The sequence below is a fragment of the Caloenas nicobarica genome, chromosome 26, assembly GCF_036013445.1.
Source record: "Caloenas nicobarica isolate bCalNic1 chromosome 26, bCalNic1.hap1, whole genome shotgun sequence".
NCBI lineage: Eukaryota > Metazoa > Chordata > Aves > Columbiformes > Columbidae > Caloenas > Caloenas nicobarica.
This window is the reverse complement of record NC_088270.1, coordinates 301,866-321,350: the sequence shown is the minus strand read 5'-3', so window position 1 is coordinate 321,350 and position 19,485 is coordinate 301,866. Positions and strand designations below refer to the sequence as shown.

General features: G+C 67.4%; 1 protein-coding gene across 20 annotated transcripts; it reads left to right on the top strand.

Moving 5' to 3' along the window:
* Nucleotides 1–71: 71 nt before the first annotated feature.
* PHLDB1 (pleckstrin homology like domain family B member 1) lies at nt 72–18,944 on the top strand. 20 transcript variants are annotated; one of them, XM_065651922.1, is made up of 25 exons: nt 72–127; nt 618–831; nt 4,397–4,495; nt 4,910–5,033; nt 5,104–5,274; nt 7,078–7,203; nt 8,516–9,615; nt 10,339–10,590; nt 10,668–10,805; nt 10,892–11,029; nt 12,436–12,564; nt 13,351–13,506; nt 13,582–13,692; nt 13,841–13,930; nt 14,128–14,250; nt 15,530–15,691; nt 16,003–16,170; nt 16,378–16,663; nt 16,790–16,834; nt 17,194–17,485; nt 17,561–17,651; nt 17,726–17,872; nt 17,989–18,208; nt 18,308–18,393; nt 18,612–18,944. In XM_065651922.1, the coding sequence occupies exons 3-25, from the start codon at nt 4,436–4,438 to the stop codon at nt 18,750–18,752; spliced, it is 4,356 nt and encodes a 1,451-aa protein (XP_065507994.1). In that variant the 5' UTR covers nt 72–127; nt 618–831; nt 4,397–4,435; the 3' UTR covers nt 18,753–18,944. The 20 variants fall into 20 exon arrangements, with proteins under 20 accessions (XP_065507994.1, XP_065507993.1, XP_065507995.1 ...); XM_065651921.1 differs by having other exon boundaries at nt 4,394–4,495; XM_065651918.1 differs by lacking the exons at nt 72–127; nt 618–831 and adding an exon at nt 3,015–3,150 and having other exon boundaries at nt 4,394–4,495; nt 16,378–16,494; nt 16,570–16,663.
* The last annotated feature ends 541 nt before the right edge of the window (nt 18,945–19,485 follow it).

Sequence of the window (19,485 nt, the reverse complement as noted above, 5' to 3'; positions counted from 1 at the left end):
GGCTCCCGGGCTGTGCAGGGGCCGGTCGGTCCGTCCCCCCGCCCCCGGACCTGCGGGGCGGGACGGGGCCGGCACCGGGGCGGGGCGGCTGGAGCGGCGGAGCAGGGACGGGGCTGCCAGAGCGGAGGTGAGCGGGGATGGGCTGGGGGCACCGAGCACCGGGGGCACCGAGCACCGGCGGCGGGACCCACCCGTGTCCCAGCAGTGCGGTGGGAACGGCCGGGCCGTGGAGAGGGGGCTCCGGGTAGCGGCGGGTGGGGGGTCCTTGCTCCCGGCGTGGGACAGCAGGAAAACCCCGTCAGCTGCGGAACCCGCCTTGCCCAGAGCTTTGGGGTGCATGGGGGGGCCGGCAGCTGCAGACGGGGGGAGTTTGTTGGCGTGGGAGCCCTGAGAGCCGCTGGCCCTGCGTGGGTGGCTGGACAAAGCTCTCCTGTCCCCAAATCCCGCTGTGGACGGTGGGTGGTGGTGGGGGATGTGGCGCCTGGCCCTGGCTGCCCCGACCCTCCCCGACACCTCTCGGGGAGCCTGGGAACAGCACTGGCCTGGCCGGACCCCGCTCTGCAGCACGACCTTGTTTACTCCAGTTTCCTGACACGCTCTCACCATGGCCCCTTCAGCCGCTGCCAGAAAGCCCAAGGAATTTGGCGGCCCCAGACGGTGTCCAGCTGCTGCGCCGAAGGGCCGCTGGCTGCCCCGCAAGCCCCCAGCCCTCCCTGCGCACTGGGCAGGGGCTGCAGTGGGACACGGGACACATCCCCAGCTGAGCGCCGCGGGCAGGACGGAGACCAGCAGCAGTGCAGCGCTGCCTGGGTGCTTTTTGGGTAGCTCCTGGTACGTTTGGGTTTGGCGTGTGATGCTGTGTGTTGGTGTGCGTGGGGCTGCGTGGACAGGGTGCCAGGCAGGGTGATGGAGCCATGGGTTTGCGTGACAAGGTGGCGCTTGCTGATGGCCAGACACCAGAATGGAGAGAGTGATGCCTGTTTTGGATGGGAGAGGTTTCCCCCCTGCCCTTCTTCCAGTGAACGTAGGGCTGGGCAATGGGTTTGTGTCAAGGACCATATCTGGGACCCACCAAACCCATCCTGTGCCGCGGTCCCTGAGCTGTCCTTAGCGAGGAGCCGCAGTTGCTCCCCACTGAGCCGAGCGTCTGGCCTGCAGACGAGAAACCATCGTTTGCTACGAGGCAGCTTTGAGGAACAAGTCTCTATTGTGTGACGCTGTGAGGGGTCCCAGTGCTCAGCAGTGGTGGTTTCTCTGTCCGCGTTGTGGTGGCCAGAGGCACGTGCTGATGCTGGGCTCGGTGTTTGACTTCTGGCAGCGGTTGGGACCAAGTGCAGTGTCACTGGCCCTCAGAGCTGGCTCGTCTCGGGGACCATCGGGTGCAGGAAAGCCAGGCTGTGTGCCCTTCTCGACCCAAGCCTGTGGTGGGTGTCCCCAGCGCACGGAGAGCCCGAAGTGCGATGCTGGCGGGGCCGTGGCCTCGGCTGTTGTGCAGCTGTGCGCGGTGCAGGAGCGCTTCCCAGGAGCGCTGAGATCAGCGGGTGCGGCTGGGATTCCTCAGCTCTCACCGGAGCTGTCTGGCAGCTCATTTACAGTGATGTTATTGCCAGGCGTGCTGTGTCACCCCAGCAACTGCGGTGCAGCCCCTGCCGCCCCTTCCCCGGGTGGACTGGGGCCGGCGAGGTCTCCCCTGCTCAGCGTGGGGCAGCGGCCAGGAACAGGCTCCGCTCCCCGGCAGGCTCCCCATTCCCAGCTGCCGGCGGAAGAGCCGGTTGTTTACCGGGGCAGAGGGTGTGGGAAGGGGTGAGCGCATCCTAAGTGTGTTTGCAGATGGGGAGCGAGCAGGCAGCCAAGTTGGACGGAGGCTGCGGTGCTGCGTGGTGTGAACCCGTTAGTTTGGCTGCTCTGGCTTCCCCCCATGACTCACTGGTGCATGGGTGGGAGGAAAGGCTGTGCTGCGGGATGCTGTGTACTGGGCCCTTGCATCACCGGCACAGCTGGCACCGTGGGGAGTGCATGGCGGGGCGTGCTGGGCTGTGCTCTGGTGTGTCGGCACAGCCGTTCATGAGCATGGGCTGGCTCTGCCCTGGTTGTGCCCTGGCTGGTGGCATATGGTGGCTCTGGGGTCTGGCTGCTGGCACCAGCCGCGCTGACGGGTGTGAGGCTGCACCGTGCCTGGGTCTCGGTGGGCAGCAGCGGGGCAGGCAGGAGGAGACCCCCAAGCAGCCCTGCCCGTGGGGGCTGAGGGCAGGTGGGGGCTGCTGGGGCTCCCTGCGGTGCGGTGGGGCAGCGTGTCCATGTACAACCTGCCCGGCGCTGGCGAGGCCCCGTGGTGACAGGGCTGAGCATCCTCCCAGGTGAGGCCTCTGCCCGCGCCAGGAGAAGAAAAGGGCTTTTGTCCTGTGGGAGGCGGGGGCCGAGCGGGCAGCCCCGCGCAGGGGCCAGGGGCTGTTTGGCGGTAACCAAGCCCGACCCCTTGGCATTTGCTGCCTTCGCCGCTTCCCACGGCGGGAACAAGCGGCGCGTTCTACAGGCGGCGGGAGAAGAAAGGCTGCCTTGTCCGCCCCGGCGCTGGGGCGCCGGCCGGGGCAGCCGTGCTCCCGCCCCACATTCCTCCGGCAGAGCTGGCGGGAGAGGGGCTGCACCCCGGGACGGGCTGGGGGACGGCGGGCATCCCCTGTGCAGCGAGGAGCCAGGTGAGGGGCTCTGATGGGTGATGCTGGGGGCTGCAGGGTGAGTGTGGGGAGCCACTGGCTGCCAGGGTCACCCTCCAGCTCGTGGGCAGGCAAGAGATGCTGAGTGCAGCCAGTTTGGGCAGCAGCAGAGGGGCAGGAGCAGGGACGGTCCACCCAGCTGTGGGGCTCGGGGGTCCCCCATGGTGCTCACCGTGCCTCACCAGCACGGCTGCACTGGGAAGGGGTTAACGGCGGCGCAGGATCCCACCCTGGCCCCGCTCCCTTCCGATGGAGCAGCCCGGCCCCTCCTGGCTTTTCCTCCTTCCGGGACATTGTGTTGGGGCCTGGGTGCAGGGGCTGGGACAGGCTGTGGGGTCTCCCAATGCTGGGACACACAGCCCCCCTGCGCCCCAGGGACATGGGCACGCTGCCACGGAGAGCCCCGCTCAGTGCCCAGGCTAGGACGGGGTGGCAGGTAAGGGAAAGCGGCGGTCCCGCCTTGGCAGCTGGTGGGCACCAGGGAGCTGCTCCCGGGGCATCACATCTCTGCTTCCCCCTGCCCCAGCTGAGCTGTCCCCATGTCACATGGGGCGACCGTGGTCCCCACGGAGCCCTCGCCGTGGGGCAGCTGGCCCGGTGTCGCATGGAGCCGCCCAGGCTCTGTCCCAGCCCTGGATCCCACGCCTGGTGTTTTCCAGCGTTTCATTTTTTCCGCGATGTGTAACAGCCGCCTGCTCGCCCCCGCAGCTGAGCCTGGCACTGGCTGAGCCGGGGGGATCCTTCACCCCGCGGGATGCTGGGACAGTGGGTGATCCTGCCGGGAGCCACGCTGGGCTCCTCCTGGTGCCCCCGGTTGCCCCAGGACCACAGTCTGTATTGGGGGTGGGAGCACTCCACAGCTGGGCTGCCCCAGCCTGCCCAGGAAGGGTTAAGCCATGCTTGGCCAGGCTGGAGAGGAAGGGAGGGACAGGGGGAGCAGCAGATGGTAAATTTAGTAACCCCAGAGCATCCCGGACTGCCACAGTGGCGTGAGCACCGGGTGACGGAAATTGTTCCTCCCCGTGCTGCTGCCTGCCTGGGCAGAGAATGGCAGCGGGTGGCTGCTCTGACGGGCAGCAGCCTGGCGCGGGCACAGGCAGGGCTGCACTGTGCTCAGCCAGGCTCGTGCACCCCGAGGTGCTGCTGCTGCTGCTGCTGCCGGGCTGCACAGCAGCAAAGGTGCGTACCTGGGATGGGCACTCGTGGCATGCGTGGCTGTGCCAGGGTGTGCCACGAGCCTGTGCACAGGCAGGCAGATGTTGCTGGGGACAACTGGATGCTGCACTCGCGTGTCCTTGTCCACCAGGAGCCATCAGGGTCCAGCTGCCCTTCACTCTCGGCACTTAGGGTGCGTGTTTCCTACATCAGCTCTCCAAAACCGAGCCAGCCTGCCGGCTCCTCGTTGCTGTGTCCTGTGCTGATGCTGGGCACACACATGGGTTTCCCGGGGTGAACGGGGGTGCGGGCCTCACTGGGCAGGGATGCTTGCCGGCTTCGGGCAGGTGCTGCAGGACTGGAGATGGGAGCTCAGGAGGGGAATTCTCTTGCTGGCGAGCCCTGTTTTGGGATGGGGCAGGGTTCATGAGGCTCAGGCTGCCAGCAGGGACGTGTGAGAGGAATACGGCAGAGCTGTGCCCTGTGCCGTTGCCTGTGCTGACCTTCTCCATCTCTGCCGGCAGCAGCCTGTGCCTGAGAGCACTCGGCGTCCCCGAGCTGGTACCATGGAGGCACCCAGCAGGAACCCCGCCAGCCCAACCCGCAGAGTCCAGACCATCATCCAGGTGAGTCTCTGGGGCCACAGGACGCAGGAGACCCTGCGGGAGCCTGGGCAGCCAGATGGGAGCCCTGGTCCTCCACAGCCTACTCACCCCAATCCCATTACGGGATCGGCGGCAAAGCCAATTGCGCTAAGTGGCTGGCAGTTCGGATCCTCTTAGGTGCAGCCCAAGCCTCCGGGGATCTACTCTTGTTCCTGCAGCGTCACCTCTGATCCCTGGGGTGGGCAGCACATGCAGGCGGGAGCCCTCAGATCCTGTGTCCTGCTGCCAGGCTGTATCTGGGCATTGCTCCCTGCCTGTGTGCCCAGCCATTTTGGAGCAGCCTGGGTGCGTGGCTGGGTAGACAGCGCAGGGGAGCAGGGGCTGCAGCCACAGGAGCTGTGAGCATCCCTGAGCACCCCTCCTCTCCTCCTGCAGAACAGCCCCCTGGACCTGATCGACACAGGCAAGGGGCTGAAGGTGCAGACGGAGAAGCCACACTTGGTGAGCCTGGGCAGCGGCCGCCTCAGCACGGCCATCACGCTCCTGCCTCTGGAGGAAGGTGAGTGTCAGTCCCCGCGGGCACAGCGGTGGCGGCAGCAGGGACGCTGAGCCGCTGTCTCTGCTGGCAGGGAGGACCACCATCGGCACGGCCGCGAGGGACATCGTCCTGCAGGGCCCCGGGCTGGAGCCCCAACATTGCTACATCGAGAACGTGCAGGGGATGCTCACTCTGCACCCCTGTGGCAATGCCTGCGCCATTGATGGCGTGCCGGTGCGGCAGCCTACACGCCTCACCCAAGGTAAGGACAGGCTGGTCTCCTCCGGAGCGGGACCTGGCGTTGGCGAGCAGGGTCGTCTGTTGGGTATCGGGGTCTTTGCAGATCCATCCTCAATTGCACGTTCCCTCTGGGATGCTCCTGCCTCTTTGTCCTGGTCTGGGAATGTGCTGGACACTGACACTGTTTGGGAACTGGTGTTGCCATGTGCGTGGAGGCTGTGCCACGCGTGGGATGGGGAGGAAGGGAGCAGCTCCGGCGGGGCAGGGCTTGTTCATCGCCATCGAACCCCGTTCCCGAACAGCAGAGATGCTGAGCCAGGGTTGGGAGGAGGAGAAAACAACTTGGCTGTCCCGGGCAGTGTTGCTGGGGACCCGCCGCTGTGCTCGTGTGACCGGAGGGGCTCGGACCCTCCTGTCCCCCTCCCCGGGGGGGTCCCCTGTCCCCGTACGGCCCCGGTTCCCAGGAGGACCCTCCGGCCGGGCGGCGGGGCCGGCTGAGGCCCGACCCCCCGGGCCCCGCCCGCCGCCCCTCCCCGGGGGCGGATCGCGGCGCTGCCCGGGCGGCGGCGGCGGTTCGGTGAGTGCGGCGGGGCCGGGGCGGCTGCGCGTGTCCGGGCAGGGCGGGGGGCGCTCCTCGTCCCCGCGCGGGTCGCGAAGCCCCTTTGCCCCCCTGGCGGCCGCGCTGCAGCCCCCCCGCGCCGGCCCCTGCCCGGGAGCGGCACCGGGACCCACCCGCGTGGGCGCTGCCCCGCGGGGGACAATGGAGCCACGTGGCCGCCGGAGAAGGGGCGCGACGGCTCCGCCGTGACCGGCCGCGGAGTCCCGCTGCTCCCGCGGCGTGGGGGAGAGCCGGGGGCTGCGGCGGGGGGCGGGCAGGGACCGCCGGGGCGGGGACAGAGCCTGTGCCCGGCCGCAGCCGGACGAGCTGCGGGGTGGGCGCTCCCCGCATTGCCGGGGCGACGCGCGGCTCCTCGGGCCGGCGCTGGCAGGTGGGGATGGTGCAGGTCGGTGATGCCCTGAGCCGAGGAGCCATTGCTGGCGTGGAGGAGCCGTTGCCGCCGCTGACATAGCTGCCGGGCAGGCGGGATGCTCTTGTCGCACTGGGGTGCTGTGTTAGCTCTGGCTGGGGAACACAACTCAACTCCTTCCCTCCTCGGCACTCGGACAAGGCAGCCAGATCCCCACGGCGGCAACAGAGTCATCTGCACGACCTCTCGCTCACTTTGCCACCCGCCTGGGCTGCTGGGTGCTCCAAAAATGTGTTCCCTCCGGCGAGGGATTTTGGGCTGTGGCTGTGGGTGCAGCGTGAGCCTCTTCCCGGGGCCCTGGCAGGCGCTTCCCCGCAGGGCGCGTCTGCAGCACCGAGCCTTCCAGTCCCCCGCCGCTCCCCGCCACCGCGTCCCCCGGCACCGCGCAGCCCTGCTCCCCTTCCCGAGCCGCCTTCCTCCCTGACGGCCACCCAGCAGCCTTCCCCCACGAGGGCTGCTGCTTTGGGCCAAGAAGAGGCATTTTGCGGCTGGGGACAGGAGCTGTCTTGTCTGCAGCTGGCAGCCGTGCCGGCCCTGGAGGGCTGCCAGCTCCCCCGCGGCAGCACGGCCCCCACCGGGGACCCCAGCTGTGCCCGCGTCCGTGACGCGCTGCCAGCAGCTGCCGGGGGGTGACCTGGATTTCAGGCTCCCCCTAAGCCTCTGCTGACAGCAGGACCCCGCTCCCCTCCCTGGGACGTATTGTGGGGCCAGGCCCGGCTGCCTGCGCCAGCTCCTGCATCAGCTCTCCGCGGCACTGCTCCGGCATGGCTGAGCCCTGTCCCCTCCTCTATCTCCAGGGTGCACCATCTGCCTGGGCCAGGCCACCTTCCTGCGCTTCAACCACCCTGCCGAGGCCAAGTGGATGAAGAGCATGATCCCGGCGGGGGACAGGAGCCCGGCAGCTCTCTACGGGCTGCCAGCAAGTAGGTGACCGTCCGTCATCCCAGGTGGGGACACCAGGGCACTCCCTGCCCCATGCCACCAGACCCCCAGCGCAATGCTCTCCCAGCCCCGTTCTGCACTCGGGAGCGGGGCTCACGCCTGGCGCGGTTGCGCTGGCTGTTGGCTTGGCACGGCAGCTGTGCTGGTGTTTGTTAATGATTAACGTTGCCTCGGAAAAGGATAATTGCGAGGGTGGTGAGGCATGGCTCTCGTCTCTGCTGTGGCAGAGCCTTCGCGTGTTGGGCTGTGCCGAGGATGCAGGGTGTGCAGGGCCCCCCTGCTGCCTTGGAGCGGGTGTTTATGTGCTGGGGTGGCCGTGCCGAGTCTGTGAAGGCCATTTGCTCCGCCGCAATCCTCCATTGCGCCAGCTGCTTATCTCGCTGTGTCTGCCCGTCTGCGGGGCCATGGGATGAACGCCTGCACCAAGGTCTCCCAGGGATGTCTGCACCCTGGCAGCACTCCCCGGGCTGGCAGCCCTTCTCCCTGCCCTGACCGGCACACCCTGGCACGGGGAGGGGAGCTTGGCAGCCTTCTCCCGCCACGTGTGTGCTGAGAAGGCAGCACGCCTGCAGCTGGGGGACGGGAGGAGGGACACGGGGAGGTGCCGTGGCCGCAGAGCATCCCGCAGCTGTGGAGCATCCCGCAGCTACAGAGCATCCCGCAGCTGCTGCCCACAGGACTGGGTGGGATGTCACAGGCAGGGCTGTGGCACATCTCCCCCGGCGCTGCTGGCTGCTGTGGGGGAGCCGCTGGGTGCCAGGGGGTGACGCAGCCTGGGTGGCATGCTGTCCTGGCCGGGCTCCGCGCCTGCCGCTATTAGCTGCTCCCTGAGTGACAGGCACATCGGTGCTGCGCCGGCAGGACGGGGCACCCCAGCGCGGGGAGGCTGTGGGCGGCGTGGTGGTGGGTCCAGATGCACCACGGGTCTGTGCTCGGTGGCTTTTGGTTGCGGCTGGCGTGCTGGAGCATGCTGGGGACGAGCGGTGGGTGCTGGCAGCTGCTCCCCAGGGAGCAGGGCCGGGACCTGCCGGCGGCGCAGGGATGGCGGAGCAGGCGACTGGGCTGTGCGATCGGGTTTCTGTCTCCCTGGTGATGGGGCCAGCGGGATGCCGTTTCCTCCCTGGTCCGGCACCGTGGCCACAGCCGGTGCAGCAGCTCGGGGTAGGGGAAGCAGTGTTCCGAGCGGCGCTGGCTGTGCGGAGCGGTGATGCCGGGCTGCTCCGGGAAACCCCAGCCTGGTCACGGGCTGGGGGAACCCGCCGCGCTGATGCCTGTTCCTGTGCCACCCCACAGAGCCTGAGGCGCTAGTGAATGGCAGCCGCCAACCCCCAGAGCGCGGGCATCCCAGCCACAGCTCCCTGGTCAGCTCCATCGAGAAGGACCTGCAGGACATCATGGACTCGCTGGTGCTGGAAGAGCCACCATCCCCCGGCGGCAAGAAGCCGCTCGCCTGTGGACGGACCCCACTGTCCCCTGTGCTCAACGGGGGCAGCCGCTGCCTCCTGTCCCCCCCGCCCAGCCCTGGGGCTGCCTCGGGGGGCTCCAGCTATGAGAACACCTCCCCGCCTTTCTCCCCGCTCTCCTCCCCGGCCAGCAGCGGCAGCTACACCAGCCCCTCGCCCAGCAGCCAGGAGCAGGGCCCAGCCGTGCCACCCCTCGTCCCGCTGCGCTCCTCCAGCTACAACCACGCCGTGCAGCCGCCCCCCCAGTGCCCCCCCGCTGCGCCTGGTGGGGGTCCCGACGAGTCCTGGCCCAGGGACCAGCGGGCCGGCAGCCCCTGGCTGACTCCGCGGCCGGCCCCGCGGCCGCGGGCAGCCCTGCAGGAGCGGCCCCCCAGCCCCTTCCGCGAGCCGCGGGACCCCCCGGCCCCCAGCCGGCAGCCCCCCAGCAGGGTGGTCCCAGAGACACGGCTGCAGCCCCCCGAGAGCCCGCGGGCGGCCCGGCGGAATGTGGACAGCATGCGGGAGCTGCCCCCCCTGAGCCCCTCGCTGTCGCGCCGGGCCGGCAGCCCCCGGGTGGCCCCCGACGCCCCCTCCCCACAGCCCCGGCTGGGCAGGGAGGTGGCCGGCAGCCCCCGTGCACGGCGCAAGGGCCCAGAGGAGCCACGGGGCGCAGGGAGCCCCTTGCCCCCACTGCTGGCAGAGGCCCCCCCGCGCCGCCCCAGCTTTGGCGCTTGCCTGAGCCCGGCGTACGGGCTGGGCTCCCCGGCAGTGCCATCTCCCCGGCAGAGCCCCCGCGCCCCCAGGAAGCCCCTTGGGGACCCCCGGCCACCAGCAGGGCTGCGAGAGCGCAAGAACAGCATCACCGAGATCAGCGACAACGAGGACGAGCTGCTGGAGTATCACCGGCGGCAGCGGCAGGAGCGGGTGCGAGAGCAGGAGATGGAGCGGCTGGTGAGCCTGGGGGACATGGGGGGCACATGGGGATGGGTTCGAATACGGGGCAGCTTCTGAGCAAACGCCTTTTGGCTTTTGCCACTTTAAACCCCAGCTCTTGCCTCTCGGGGATTTGCAGCAGTTGCCAGGCTGCCGGCTTATCCTGGGGGATTATGGCCGGGAGCGGCTGTGGGTCCATGACAGCTCCTGGGGGACACGGAGCCCCTGGCTCCCAGCAGCCAGGGGAGCCCACGGGGTCAGCACAGCTCTGCAGGGTGAAATCGCGGTGCCCCTGGCTTTGCAAAACCATCCACATCATGTCCAGGCCCGCGACAGTGCGGTGGCTTTGTGGGCATCACGTCTATATTTAGGGCGGATGGAGTTTTTATAGCGGTGGCAGCTGCCAGGGTGGGGTTTGCCCCGTGCATCTGCCGGTGCCGTGCGGGCTGTGCCGTGGGGCTGTTTGCTCAGCCCTGACTCACGCCCAGTGCGGGCGGCCTGAGTCACCGCCTGGAAATAGCGGAGACGCGCGGCAGCCGCCGCTGCTGCTGCCTGTAATTAGCCCGTCTCCAGCTCCCGGCATGGGGTCAGGGCAGCTGCATTGGGATTTGTGATGTCCTCAGCCTGTCCCAGCGTGCGGGCAGGGCATAGAGCAACCCCGCATCCCCACATCTGCCATTGGCACGCTCTGGCAGCGGCGTGTGCCAGAATGGGCACCACGCTGGTTGTTCTTTCCCGCAGGAGCGGCAGCGCCTGGAGACCATCTTGAACCTCTGTGCCGAGTACACCAAGACGGATGGTACTGAACCAGCCGACATGCACCGGCTCCTGGCTGCAGACATGGATGCTGGCCGGCGGGCACCCCGCGGTGCTGTGGCGCTGGGCCGTGCTGCCGAGGAGCCGGGTGTCCTGCGGCAGAGAGAGAGCCTGGAGCGGTCGGACGAGGAGAACCTGAAGGAGGAGTGCAGCAGCACCGAGAGCACCCACCACGAGGTGAGCAGGTGGCTGCACTACGCCGTGCTGCACTGTGCCATGCCACGCCATGCCATGCCGACCTGCCCTCCCTGCAGCACGAGGAGCTGGCAGGGCCCCGCACCAAGGAGGCGCAGCAGCTGGAGGAGGAGCGGGCTAGCGTGCTGGGCCGCCTGGACCAGCTCAAGAGCCGCCTCAAGGAGCTGGAGCAGCAGCTGCAGGAGATGTCGCGAGAGGTGAGGGGACCGGGTGCCCCGATGTGTCCTCCGCACTCACTGCCATCGGGGCCGGAGCAGCGTCCTGATGCAGCTGTGCTGGGCAGGCGGAGCTGGAGCGGGCGCTGCTGCAGGGCGAGCGGGAGGTGGAGGTGGCTCGGCTGCGGCAGGAGCAGGAGGCGGCGCAGCAGCTGCAGGAGAAGATCCGCAGCTTGGACACCAGCATCCGCCGGGAGCGCGACAAGGTGAGTCCCGTGCCAGCAGTGCCATGTCCTCCCCGGTGCTGCGGTGCCCACCTGCAGCGTTCCTCTGTGGATGTGTTCTCCTGTCCCTGGGCACCGCAGTGGCATCGAGCAGCGTCCCCCGGGGTTGTCATCGTAGGGGACTCTGTCCGTCTGTTTGCCCAGGACAGACAGCCCTGTGGGGAGGGCAGGGCTGACGCTTTTGGGGTGTTTCAGCCGCCATCTGTCCCGCTGGTGGGGTCTCGCAGGGTTGCTCTGTGCCGCGGGGCGTTCCCAGACAGTGCTGCCCAGACAGGGCAGGTCTCGGTGCTCCCCGCTCCCAGCTCTCGCTGGGGCTGTGGCTTGTGGCAACTCAGGGCATCCTCACGTGTGGCAGCGGGGGAATCGCTGTGCGTGTTTCACTCGGTCCAGTGGCTGAGGAGGGGTCCTGGGGCAGGGACTGGGGTCCCGGCCCCTCCCTCTGGACGTGTCTTTGGTACAGTTGTCGCAGTGATCTGCCAGCTGTGCCGCTGTGCGCACAGCACGTTCCTCCCGGCCACGGGTTGCCATCTGTCCTGCAGCCTCATGGGCAGCGTGGCACGGCCCTGGATGAGCTGCTGCGTGGTTGGGGAGCTGCTGGGATGTGGCTCTGTGCTGCCCGATGCTGGTGTCCCTACGCAGCTGGTCCCGCCGCGGCTCCGTGCCGCCCCTCGCCGAGATGCGGTGCCAGCATCCCTAGGCTGGAGGCGCTCAGGCTGTTTGGTTGCCCGTGACCGCCAGAGCTGCTGTCGGTGCCTGCCAGCGGTGCCATGTGGCGTTGGGGGTTTTGTTCTGGTTTTGGTCTCCCAGCCCTTTGCAGGGGCAGCCAGTGCAGAGGCAGGAGAGCAGCACAGGGACAGCCCCCTCCAACCTCTCTGCTGAAATAACCACCCGCTTTCCTAACCAGCACTAATTGCACTAATTGCGCTAACGGTGCCCGCTCTGCCATCTGCCACCGCTTCTGACACCTCTGCCTGCCCAGGAGCCCCTTGGCACCCCGCAGCCCCGCCCTGGAGCATCAATTAAGAAAGTTAATTAGTGGTGGTTCACAAGGTGCATGTGATGCAGCCATTTGCAGGGTCAGGATGACTTTAGCGGTGTTATCAGCATCCATTGTTTTGGTGCCCATAAGTGGGGTTTTGGCATGGAAAAGTGAGGCTGGGTGGGGCTGGGACCCTCTAACACCCCCAGTTCAGTCCGTGGCTGCGGCTGCTCTCTCGACCCCTCCATAGACACTCTTCCCTGCAGGTCTCTCAATCTCTTTTTCCAGCTGAGCCTCTATCTAACTCTGCAGCTTCTGCATGGCATGGATTTGAGAAGTGTGTTTTCTCTCTCTCTCTCTTTTTTTTCTTTTTTTTTTTTTTTTTTTGTCTCATTCTCCCCTGATTCAGGAAAGGGCAAAGGTTGATGCTGAAAGGAAGGAGCTCGAGCAGCTCCGGGCGCTTTACCATGAGTCGAAGAGCCACCTCGCTCAGTGCCCCGAGTCGCTGCAGGAGCAGCTGCGGGAGCAGATGCGAAGGGTCAGTGTCCCCCCACGCCTGGGACCACCTCCCTCGCTCCAGCTTAGGTTGGGGCCGCACTGGGAGCCTTGCACCGGGGCCGGAGGTGGCTGGCGCCGGGCACCGCTGTCCCGGTAAGCTTGCTGCGGTGCCAGCTTGGCAGAGCGTGAGTGCACCCGCTGCGCAGCCGCCATGCCCGGAAGGAGCCTGGGGGGTCCCAGCTCCTGGTCCGTCTGCTTCCAGCTATTTCCTGAGAGCATTTATTTACACAGAGCCGTTGGTTTATGTTACAGCGTTTTTTTTTCCCATTATCTGGTATTTTGCGGTAGCAGCTGAGCCATGGCTGGCGCCTGCTCAGTGTTCACCGTGCACATAACCCCGGCGTGCGATGGACAGGGATGGTGACAGGGTGGTCCTGGTGTCTGGTAGCCCGTGGTAGCCACCACGCCGGCAGCGCCACGCTGTGCTGCAGGAGCAGCGGCTGCCGTGGCAGGGTGGGACACGTCCCCGCGGGGAGCGTGGTGCGATGGCAGTCTGGCGTGGTGCTCGTCCCTGGGGGCTCAGCTGCCCTTCAGCTCGGTGATGCGGGGCCGTGCGTCGGTGGTGACACTGGCATGCAGGGTTCTGCTGCCTGGTGCCAGCCAGGACGCAGTTTGGCTGCTGTTCTCCAAGGAGCCCCCGGCCATGGCAAGCGCCTCGTCCTGTGGGGCTGATGGCTCCGACCTGGCCGGCGCCCAGTGGCTCTGTCGCCTTCTCTAGCTGGGCAGAGGTTGACAGTGGCTCCCCCGTGTCCCTGTGTGTCCCCAGGAGGCAGAGGCGCTGGAGACGGAGGCGAAGCTGTTCGAGGACCTGGAGTTCCAGCAGCTGGAGCGAGAGAGCCGGCTGGAGGAGGAGCGGGAGGCGCGGGGACAGCAGCTGCTGCAGGGCCGGGCCGAGTGCCACCGCAGCATCGCCCGCAGGAAGGTGGGCACGGGGGACGGCGGCTCCGGCCCAGCCCTGCGGCTTGCTGGCACCAGCTCATCCCGCTGCCCTCCCCAGGAGCGGGTGGCCGCCCTGGACGCCCAGGTCGCCCAGATCCGGCTGCAGAGCGCCCAGGAGGCCGAGCGCCTGGCCCAGGAGAGGAACGGCGTCCTGCAGCTGCTGCAGAAGGTAACGCAGTGACCGAGGTCCCCAATGGTCCCCACCCTAGGGGTGCCCAAGGCAGGGGACAGCATGGAGCTGACAGGGTGAGCTTTGGGGGGACTGGCCGTGGGGTGCCAGTGACCATCAGCTGCTTCTGCTCTCACCCTTCGCTCAGGAGAAGGAGAAGCTCGTGTCCCTGGAGAGGCGATACCAGCTCGTCACAGGCGGCAAGAGCTTCCCCAAAATGTCTTCGGCTCTCAGAGAGGTGAGTGACTGTCTTGGTGCCGACACAGGGGACTCCTTCCCGGTGAAGGCCAAAGGCTTTTAGGTGCCAGTGGGTCACCCCCCTGCCCTGCCCATGGCTCTGAGCGGGGAGACAGAGCCTTGATGCCCTTGGGGACCGCGGTGCTGCCCACTTGCTGCCTGTGCCCACCATACCCACGGGATCATCCCCCGCAACAGGAGACTCTCCGCATCCCCGAGCCTTACAAGCTGTTGGAGGGATCGCAGCCCCTGAGCCCCCCACCCGCCGCTGCCGCCTCCTCCTTCGCTTCTGCCGCCCGCTCGCTCCCCGCAGCACACGAGGTACCAGCACTAACTGTATGAGCTCGCTTGCTTGCCGTGGCCGAGCCCTTCCCGGGACTAACACCGCCCTGGGGCAGCCGGGAACCCACAGCAGTGCGCCAGGCTGGCACGGCTGCGGTGTCACTTGTTTAGCTTTCCAGCTGCGCTCATTAACAACCAGAGCCTGACTTCAGGTGCTCTCCTGAGCCCTTCTGCTGCCACCTGCGGCCTTAACCCCAGCGCAGCGTCCCTGCGCCTCCCCTCACCCACCGCTCACCCGCTGCCTGGGCACCTCCCGACAGCATCCGTTGGGGTCCAGCTAGCCCAGCTTACCCAGGAAAAGAGCAAATCCCTGGCTTTAGTGTGTCTGATTCAGAAAAGCTGAGGAAATGGGTTTTAAGCTCGAGTTGCTTCATCTGGTGCTGTGGCACCAGGGAGGGCTTGTGGCCGGGGACCCCAGGACGTGGGTGATGGGAGCGGCTGAAGGTGCCTGGGGCCTTGGCAGGGTAGGCTGCAGCCCTGCACACCCAGGCTGCGCCTAGCAAAGCTGTGCCTAAGATGTGGTGCCACACAGCGAGGCAGCTGCAGGCCGGGAAGGGCTGGGCGGGTGGTGGGGGGACGCGCGCGAGGAGATTTGCTCCTGCTTTGCAGTCTGCGCCGCACTGCCAGCGCATGGCTTTAACTCTCCTCCTTCTCCGCCGTGGGTTTCTAGGAGTACATGAGGCTGTCTGACGTTTTCAGGTTCTGCCGCCGTGCGTACGCCCCCAGCCTGGACGCTAAAGCTTCTGCTGCTGCCCCTGCTGCCGCTCAGCACTCTTTCTTGCTTGCTGTCCCTCCCGCAGCTGACGAGGTACCCGCTCCAGAGCGTGCTCGGGTTTGCCACTGTGGGTTGCGGGGATGCTGCAGACCCCACAGCTCCCCTGTGTCCCGGTGCTTGCAGCTCTCCTGGGTCAGGGGTTTGTCCGGCTGCCGCTGAGCGGGGAGCAGAGACTGGAGCCACCCGGTCTCCTTGCCAGGCAGCATTTCTCGCTCACTCCGGACAGGCTTTGCCCTCTGGGGTTGGCAGCAGCGGGTCCCCAGTGGGGCGGGAGGGTGGCCCTTTGCCCATGGGACTCAGTCCTGGCTGCCAGTCCCGGGTGAGGACGGTGCAGACCCTGACCCAGTGCCCAGCACCAGCTGTCTCCCTTCCTGGGGATGTGACCCCCTCTTTTGGGGCTGGAGCCACCCGCTCATTCCCCTGTGCCTGCTTGCCCTTGCTCAGAGCCTCTTCTCCCAGTTTAATCTGCTTCTCTCTGCCCAGTACGTGACTGTTGAGCAGCTCTCGGGCATCCTCCATGCCTCCGCCGCCTCCCCGCCGGGCTGTGCCCCTCCAGCTCCTTCATTCTCGGTCTGCACTGCTCCTGCTCTTCCTCCTCCTCCTCCTCCTCCTCCATCTCTCTCTTCTCCCTCCGGCTCTGCAGAGGTTTGTCTTCCTGCCTTTGCCCCCACAGTCTCCCTGGGAGGTGACAGGGATGCACGGGACAGGGTGAGCCCCTCACTCCCTGCCCAATGCTTCGCTGCCTGCACCCTGCCTGAGCCAGCCCGTGGCACTGGACTCTGTGCCATCTGGCACTGCCACCAGCTCTATCAGCCTCATGAGCAGCGAGGGGGCCTGGGGGCCTGCAGGTCCTGTTTTTGGGGGGGTCAGGCACAGGCAGGGATGCTCCCACCTCTCCGTCTCTCTGTGTCTGTCCCTCTCGTCGCGTTCCGCTCTCACACAGCGTTTCTCTCCAGACGGAGCAGTCGCTGCCAGGGGGGCCCGTGTGGCTCCCGGCTCTTGACTTAGAGAAGTGGTACCAGGAGGCCATGGCTGCCTTTGAGACCTCCTCCTGCTCTGTCTCTCCTCCTTCTTCCCCTCCTCCGCTTCCAGCTAAAGCTCACTCCTCTCACGGGCCTCTCCAGGTAACCCTGGCTCCCTCTGCCATGGGGCTTGGGCTTCGGAGCTGCCGGGGCAGCGCGGGGACATTCCTGTCATTGCCTCCTCCTGCCTGCACCACTGCCGAGGGCAGGCTCTGGGGAGGGTTGCTCACCCACCACCGGCTGAGCCACCCAGCCAGGTGGGCTTTTGCATCCCCAGTGCCCCTCTCACCTCTCCGTCTCCGTGCCCAGATCTATCGTGCCAAAACAGAGAGTGACGCCGGTGCCCTGAGCCCTCGGCTGAAGAGTGGGACCCCCTCGTCCTCACAGCTCAACCTCTCCATGCTGGGGCGCAGCCCCTCGCCCAAGGTACGGCTGCCAGGGGGCCCCACGCCCGGTGCCAGCCCCCCGTCCCTACAGCTGACCACCTGCTGTCCTGCCCAGGGCCCCCCTAGCCCGGCAGGCAGCCTGCCCCGCAACCTGGCGGCCACGCTGCAGGACATCGAGGCCAAGCGGCAGCTGGCCCTGCAGCAGAAGGGTGAGTCTGGTCCCGGCTCCGCGGGGTGCTGGGGTTTGGGAGGCGCTTCCCCTGCTGCCTCTCTCACGGTCTCTCGCTTTTCCCCCCTCTCTCCCCCCCAACCCCTCCGCCCGACGGCGTCTCCAGCCGAGCCGCTCCCCGCGGAGCCCTCGCAGCCGAGGGATCTACCAGGTAGAGATGTGGGGCAGTCGCCATGCCTCGAGCAGCCCCGCGGCAGCAGCATGGCTGTTTGCTGGCACCTCTGCCACGCACAAGAGGGGCACGACCAGCCCAGGGCCCCGGGGCTGCTCGGCATCCGCTTAGGGACAACCCTGTGTGTCCCCGACCTGCTGATGCTTTGCCAACCCGCTCCCGCCAGCCTGGCGCATGTGTCCCCTTGGCTGCCCGGGCTCCCCCCTCCACACCCACCATCCCTCTGGTTCCAGCAGCACCTGTGCTGTCGTCTCCTGCCCATGCCGTCCCCTTGCCCACCGCGGTGCAGCTCGGAGCGCGGCACACTCAGCCATCGTCACCTTCTCCCTGCGGCACAGGTCAGCAGGTGATCGAGGAGCAGAAGCGGCGGCTGGCGGAGCTGAAGCAGAAAGCGGCCGCCGAGGCTCAGTCGCAGTGGGAAGCCCTGCACGGGCAGGCCCCCTTCCCTAGTGCCTTCCCCCAACTCGTGCATCGCTCCATCCTCCACCACCACCGGCCCCACGGCCTTGGGCCCCACGCCGAGGAGCTGGACCACGCGTATGACACGCTCAGCCTGGAGAGCTCGGACAGCATGGACACCAGCATCTCCACCGGCAACGCCTCCGCCTGCTCGCCCGACAACGTCTCCAGGTAAGCCCAGCTCTGCCACCCCCGCTGCGAGCTCCTGATCCTTCCCACGGGGACGGCAGATGCCACGTCTTGCAGTGCTAGCGGGATGGAGGCTGGCAAGATTGAGGAGATGGAGAAGATGCTGAAGGAAGCTCATGCGGAGAAGTCGCGACTGATGGAGTCCCGGGTGAGCGGGGGTACCGGGCCTGGCTGGGGAGCGGGTCCGCCTCCCCGCGGCTGAGCGCCTGTGCGTGCCGGCAGGAGCGGGAGATGGAGCTGCGGCGGCAGGCGCTGGAGGACGAGCGCCGGCGCCGGGAGCAGCTGGAGCGGCAGCTGCAGGACGAGACTGCGCGGCGGCAGAAGCTGGTGGAGAAGGAGGTCAAGCTGCGGGAGAAGCACTTCTCTCAGGTATGGGACGGGCTGTCCCCTCTGGGTCCTCTGTGCCAGCCTGGCCGGTGTCCCTGCAGGGAGATGCAGCTCTTGCTGCCGCCGGCGGGCTCTGCAGGGCTGTGTTGCTTCCCCAGGCTCGTCCCCTGACGCGCTACCTCCCCATCCGCAAGGAGGATTTCAACCTGCGGCTGCACATTGAGTCCTCGGGCCACAGCGTGGACACCTGCTACCACGTCATCCTGACGGAGAAGATGTGCAAGGGCTACCTGGTCAAGATGGGCGGCAAGATCAAGTCCTGGAAGAAGCGCTGGTTTGTCTTCGACCGCATGAAGCGCACCCTCTCCTACTATGTGGGTGAGTCCCTGTGCTGTTGCCCCCTCGCTCTGCCATCGCCCCCTCCTCATGCCATTGCCCGCAGTGCTGTGGTTGACACTGGTTCCTTCTCTCGGGCAGATAAACATGAGACGAAGCTGAAGGGCGTCATCTACTTCCAAGCCATTGAGGAGGTTTACTATGACCACCTCCGCAGCGCGGCCAAGGTGAGAACCCCAGACCCCCTGCCAGGTCCCAGACCCCCTGGCATGGCTGGTGCTCCCGCATCCCCCTGCGCTGCCAGCTCAGGGTGAGGACGCTCCCGGAGCGGCCTCTGTCCCCTGGTGGCGCCAGTCCCTTGGGGTGCTGGTGACAGAAGCCACATGCGAGGGGGCACAGGGGGCTCTGCGCCACTGGGAGGTGCTGACCCCCCCGTCTCCTCCAGAGCCCCAACCCCGTGCTCACGTTCTGCGTCAAGACCCACGACCGCCTGTACTACATGGTGGCCCCGTCGGCCGAGGCCATGCGCATCTGGATGGACGTCATCGTCACCGGGGCCGAGGGCTACACCCAGTTCATGAGCTGAGGGCGGGAGGTGCTGCACACCCGGAGCCGCTGCGGAGGGACCTCCCGGGGTCGGTCCCCGCTGTGCCCCGTGTGTGCCACAGCCTTGTCCCCGTGTCCCAGTGTCCCGCGCTGGGCGGCATGCAGCAGTGCCTGCGCAGCCAAGGGAATGATGTTCTTTTTATTTTTTTTTTTTAATGTTGACTTTTTAAAAACAAAGTTTATTGGAAACATATCCAAGTGCTGAAGCGTGAGGAGCTGCTAAAGAGCGGCCGGTGCCGGAACTCCGCGCGGCGGGAGGGGCCGAGAGCGGAGCGAGCGCGTCAATCGGGGGGGGCGGGGGCGGAGCCTGGGCGGAGCTGGGGGCGGAGCGAGAGGCGGGGTTTGGGGCGGAGCGAGAGGCGGAGTTTGGGGCGGAGCGAGAGGCGGAGTTTGGGGCGGAGCGAGAGGCGGAGTTTGGGGCGGGGCTGGGGGCGGAGCGGGAGGCGGAGTTTGGGGCGGAGCTGGGGCGGAGCGAGGGGCGGAGTTTGGGGCGGGGCGGGGGCGGAGTTTGGGGCGGGGGCGGTGGAGTTTGGGGCGGAGCGAGAGGCGGAGTTTGGGGCGGGGCGAGGGTGGAGTTTGGGGCGGGCCGGGAGCGGAGCAGGGGCGGTGTCTGGGGCGGTGTCTGAGGCGGAGCTCGGGGCGAGGAAGGGGCTCAGCGAGGGCGGAGCAGAGGCTGAGGGAGAGAGGAGTGCGGGACCGGGGGGGCGGATCAG

What these genes read in the sequence shown, in the direction of transcription:
- PHLDB1 (XM_065651915.1), top strand. Translation starts at nt 3,058, where the DNA reads ATGCTGGGACACACAGCCCCCCTGCGCCCCAGGGACATGGGCACGCTG. An exon ending in GCTCCTGCCTCTGGAGGAAG is followed by an intron (nt 5,034 to 5,103) that starts GTGAGTGTCAGT and finishes CTCTGCTGGCAG; the next exon opens with GGAGGACCACCATCGGCACG. An exon ending in CGCGACTGATGGAGTCCCGG is followed by an intron (nt 17,652 to 17,725) that starts GTGAGCGGGGGT and finishes GCGTGCCGGCAG; the next exon opens with GAGCGGGAGATGGAGCTGCG.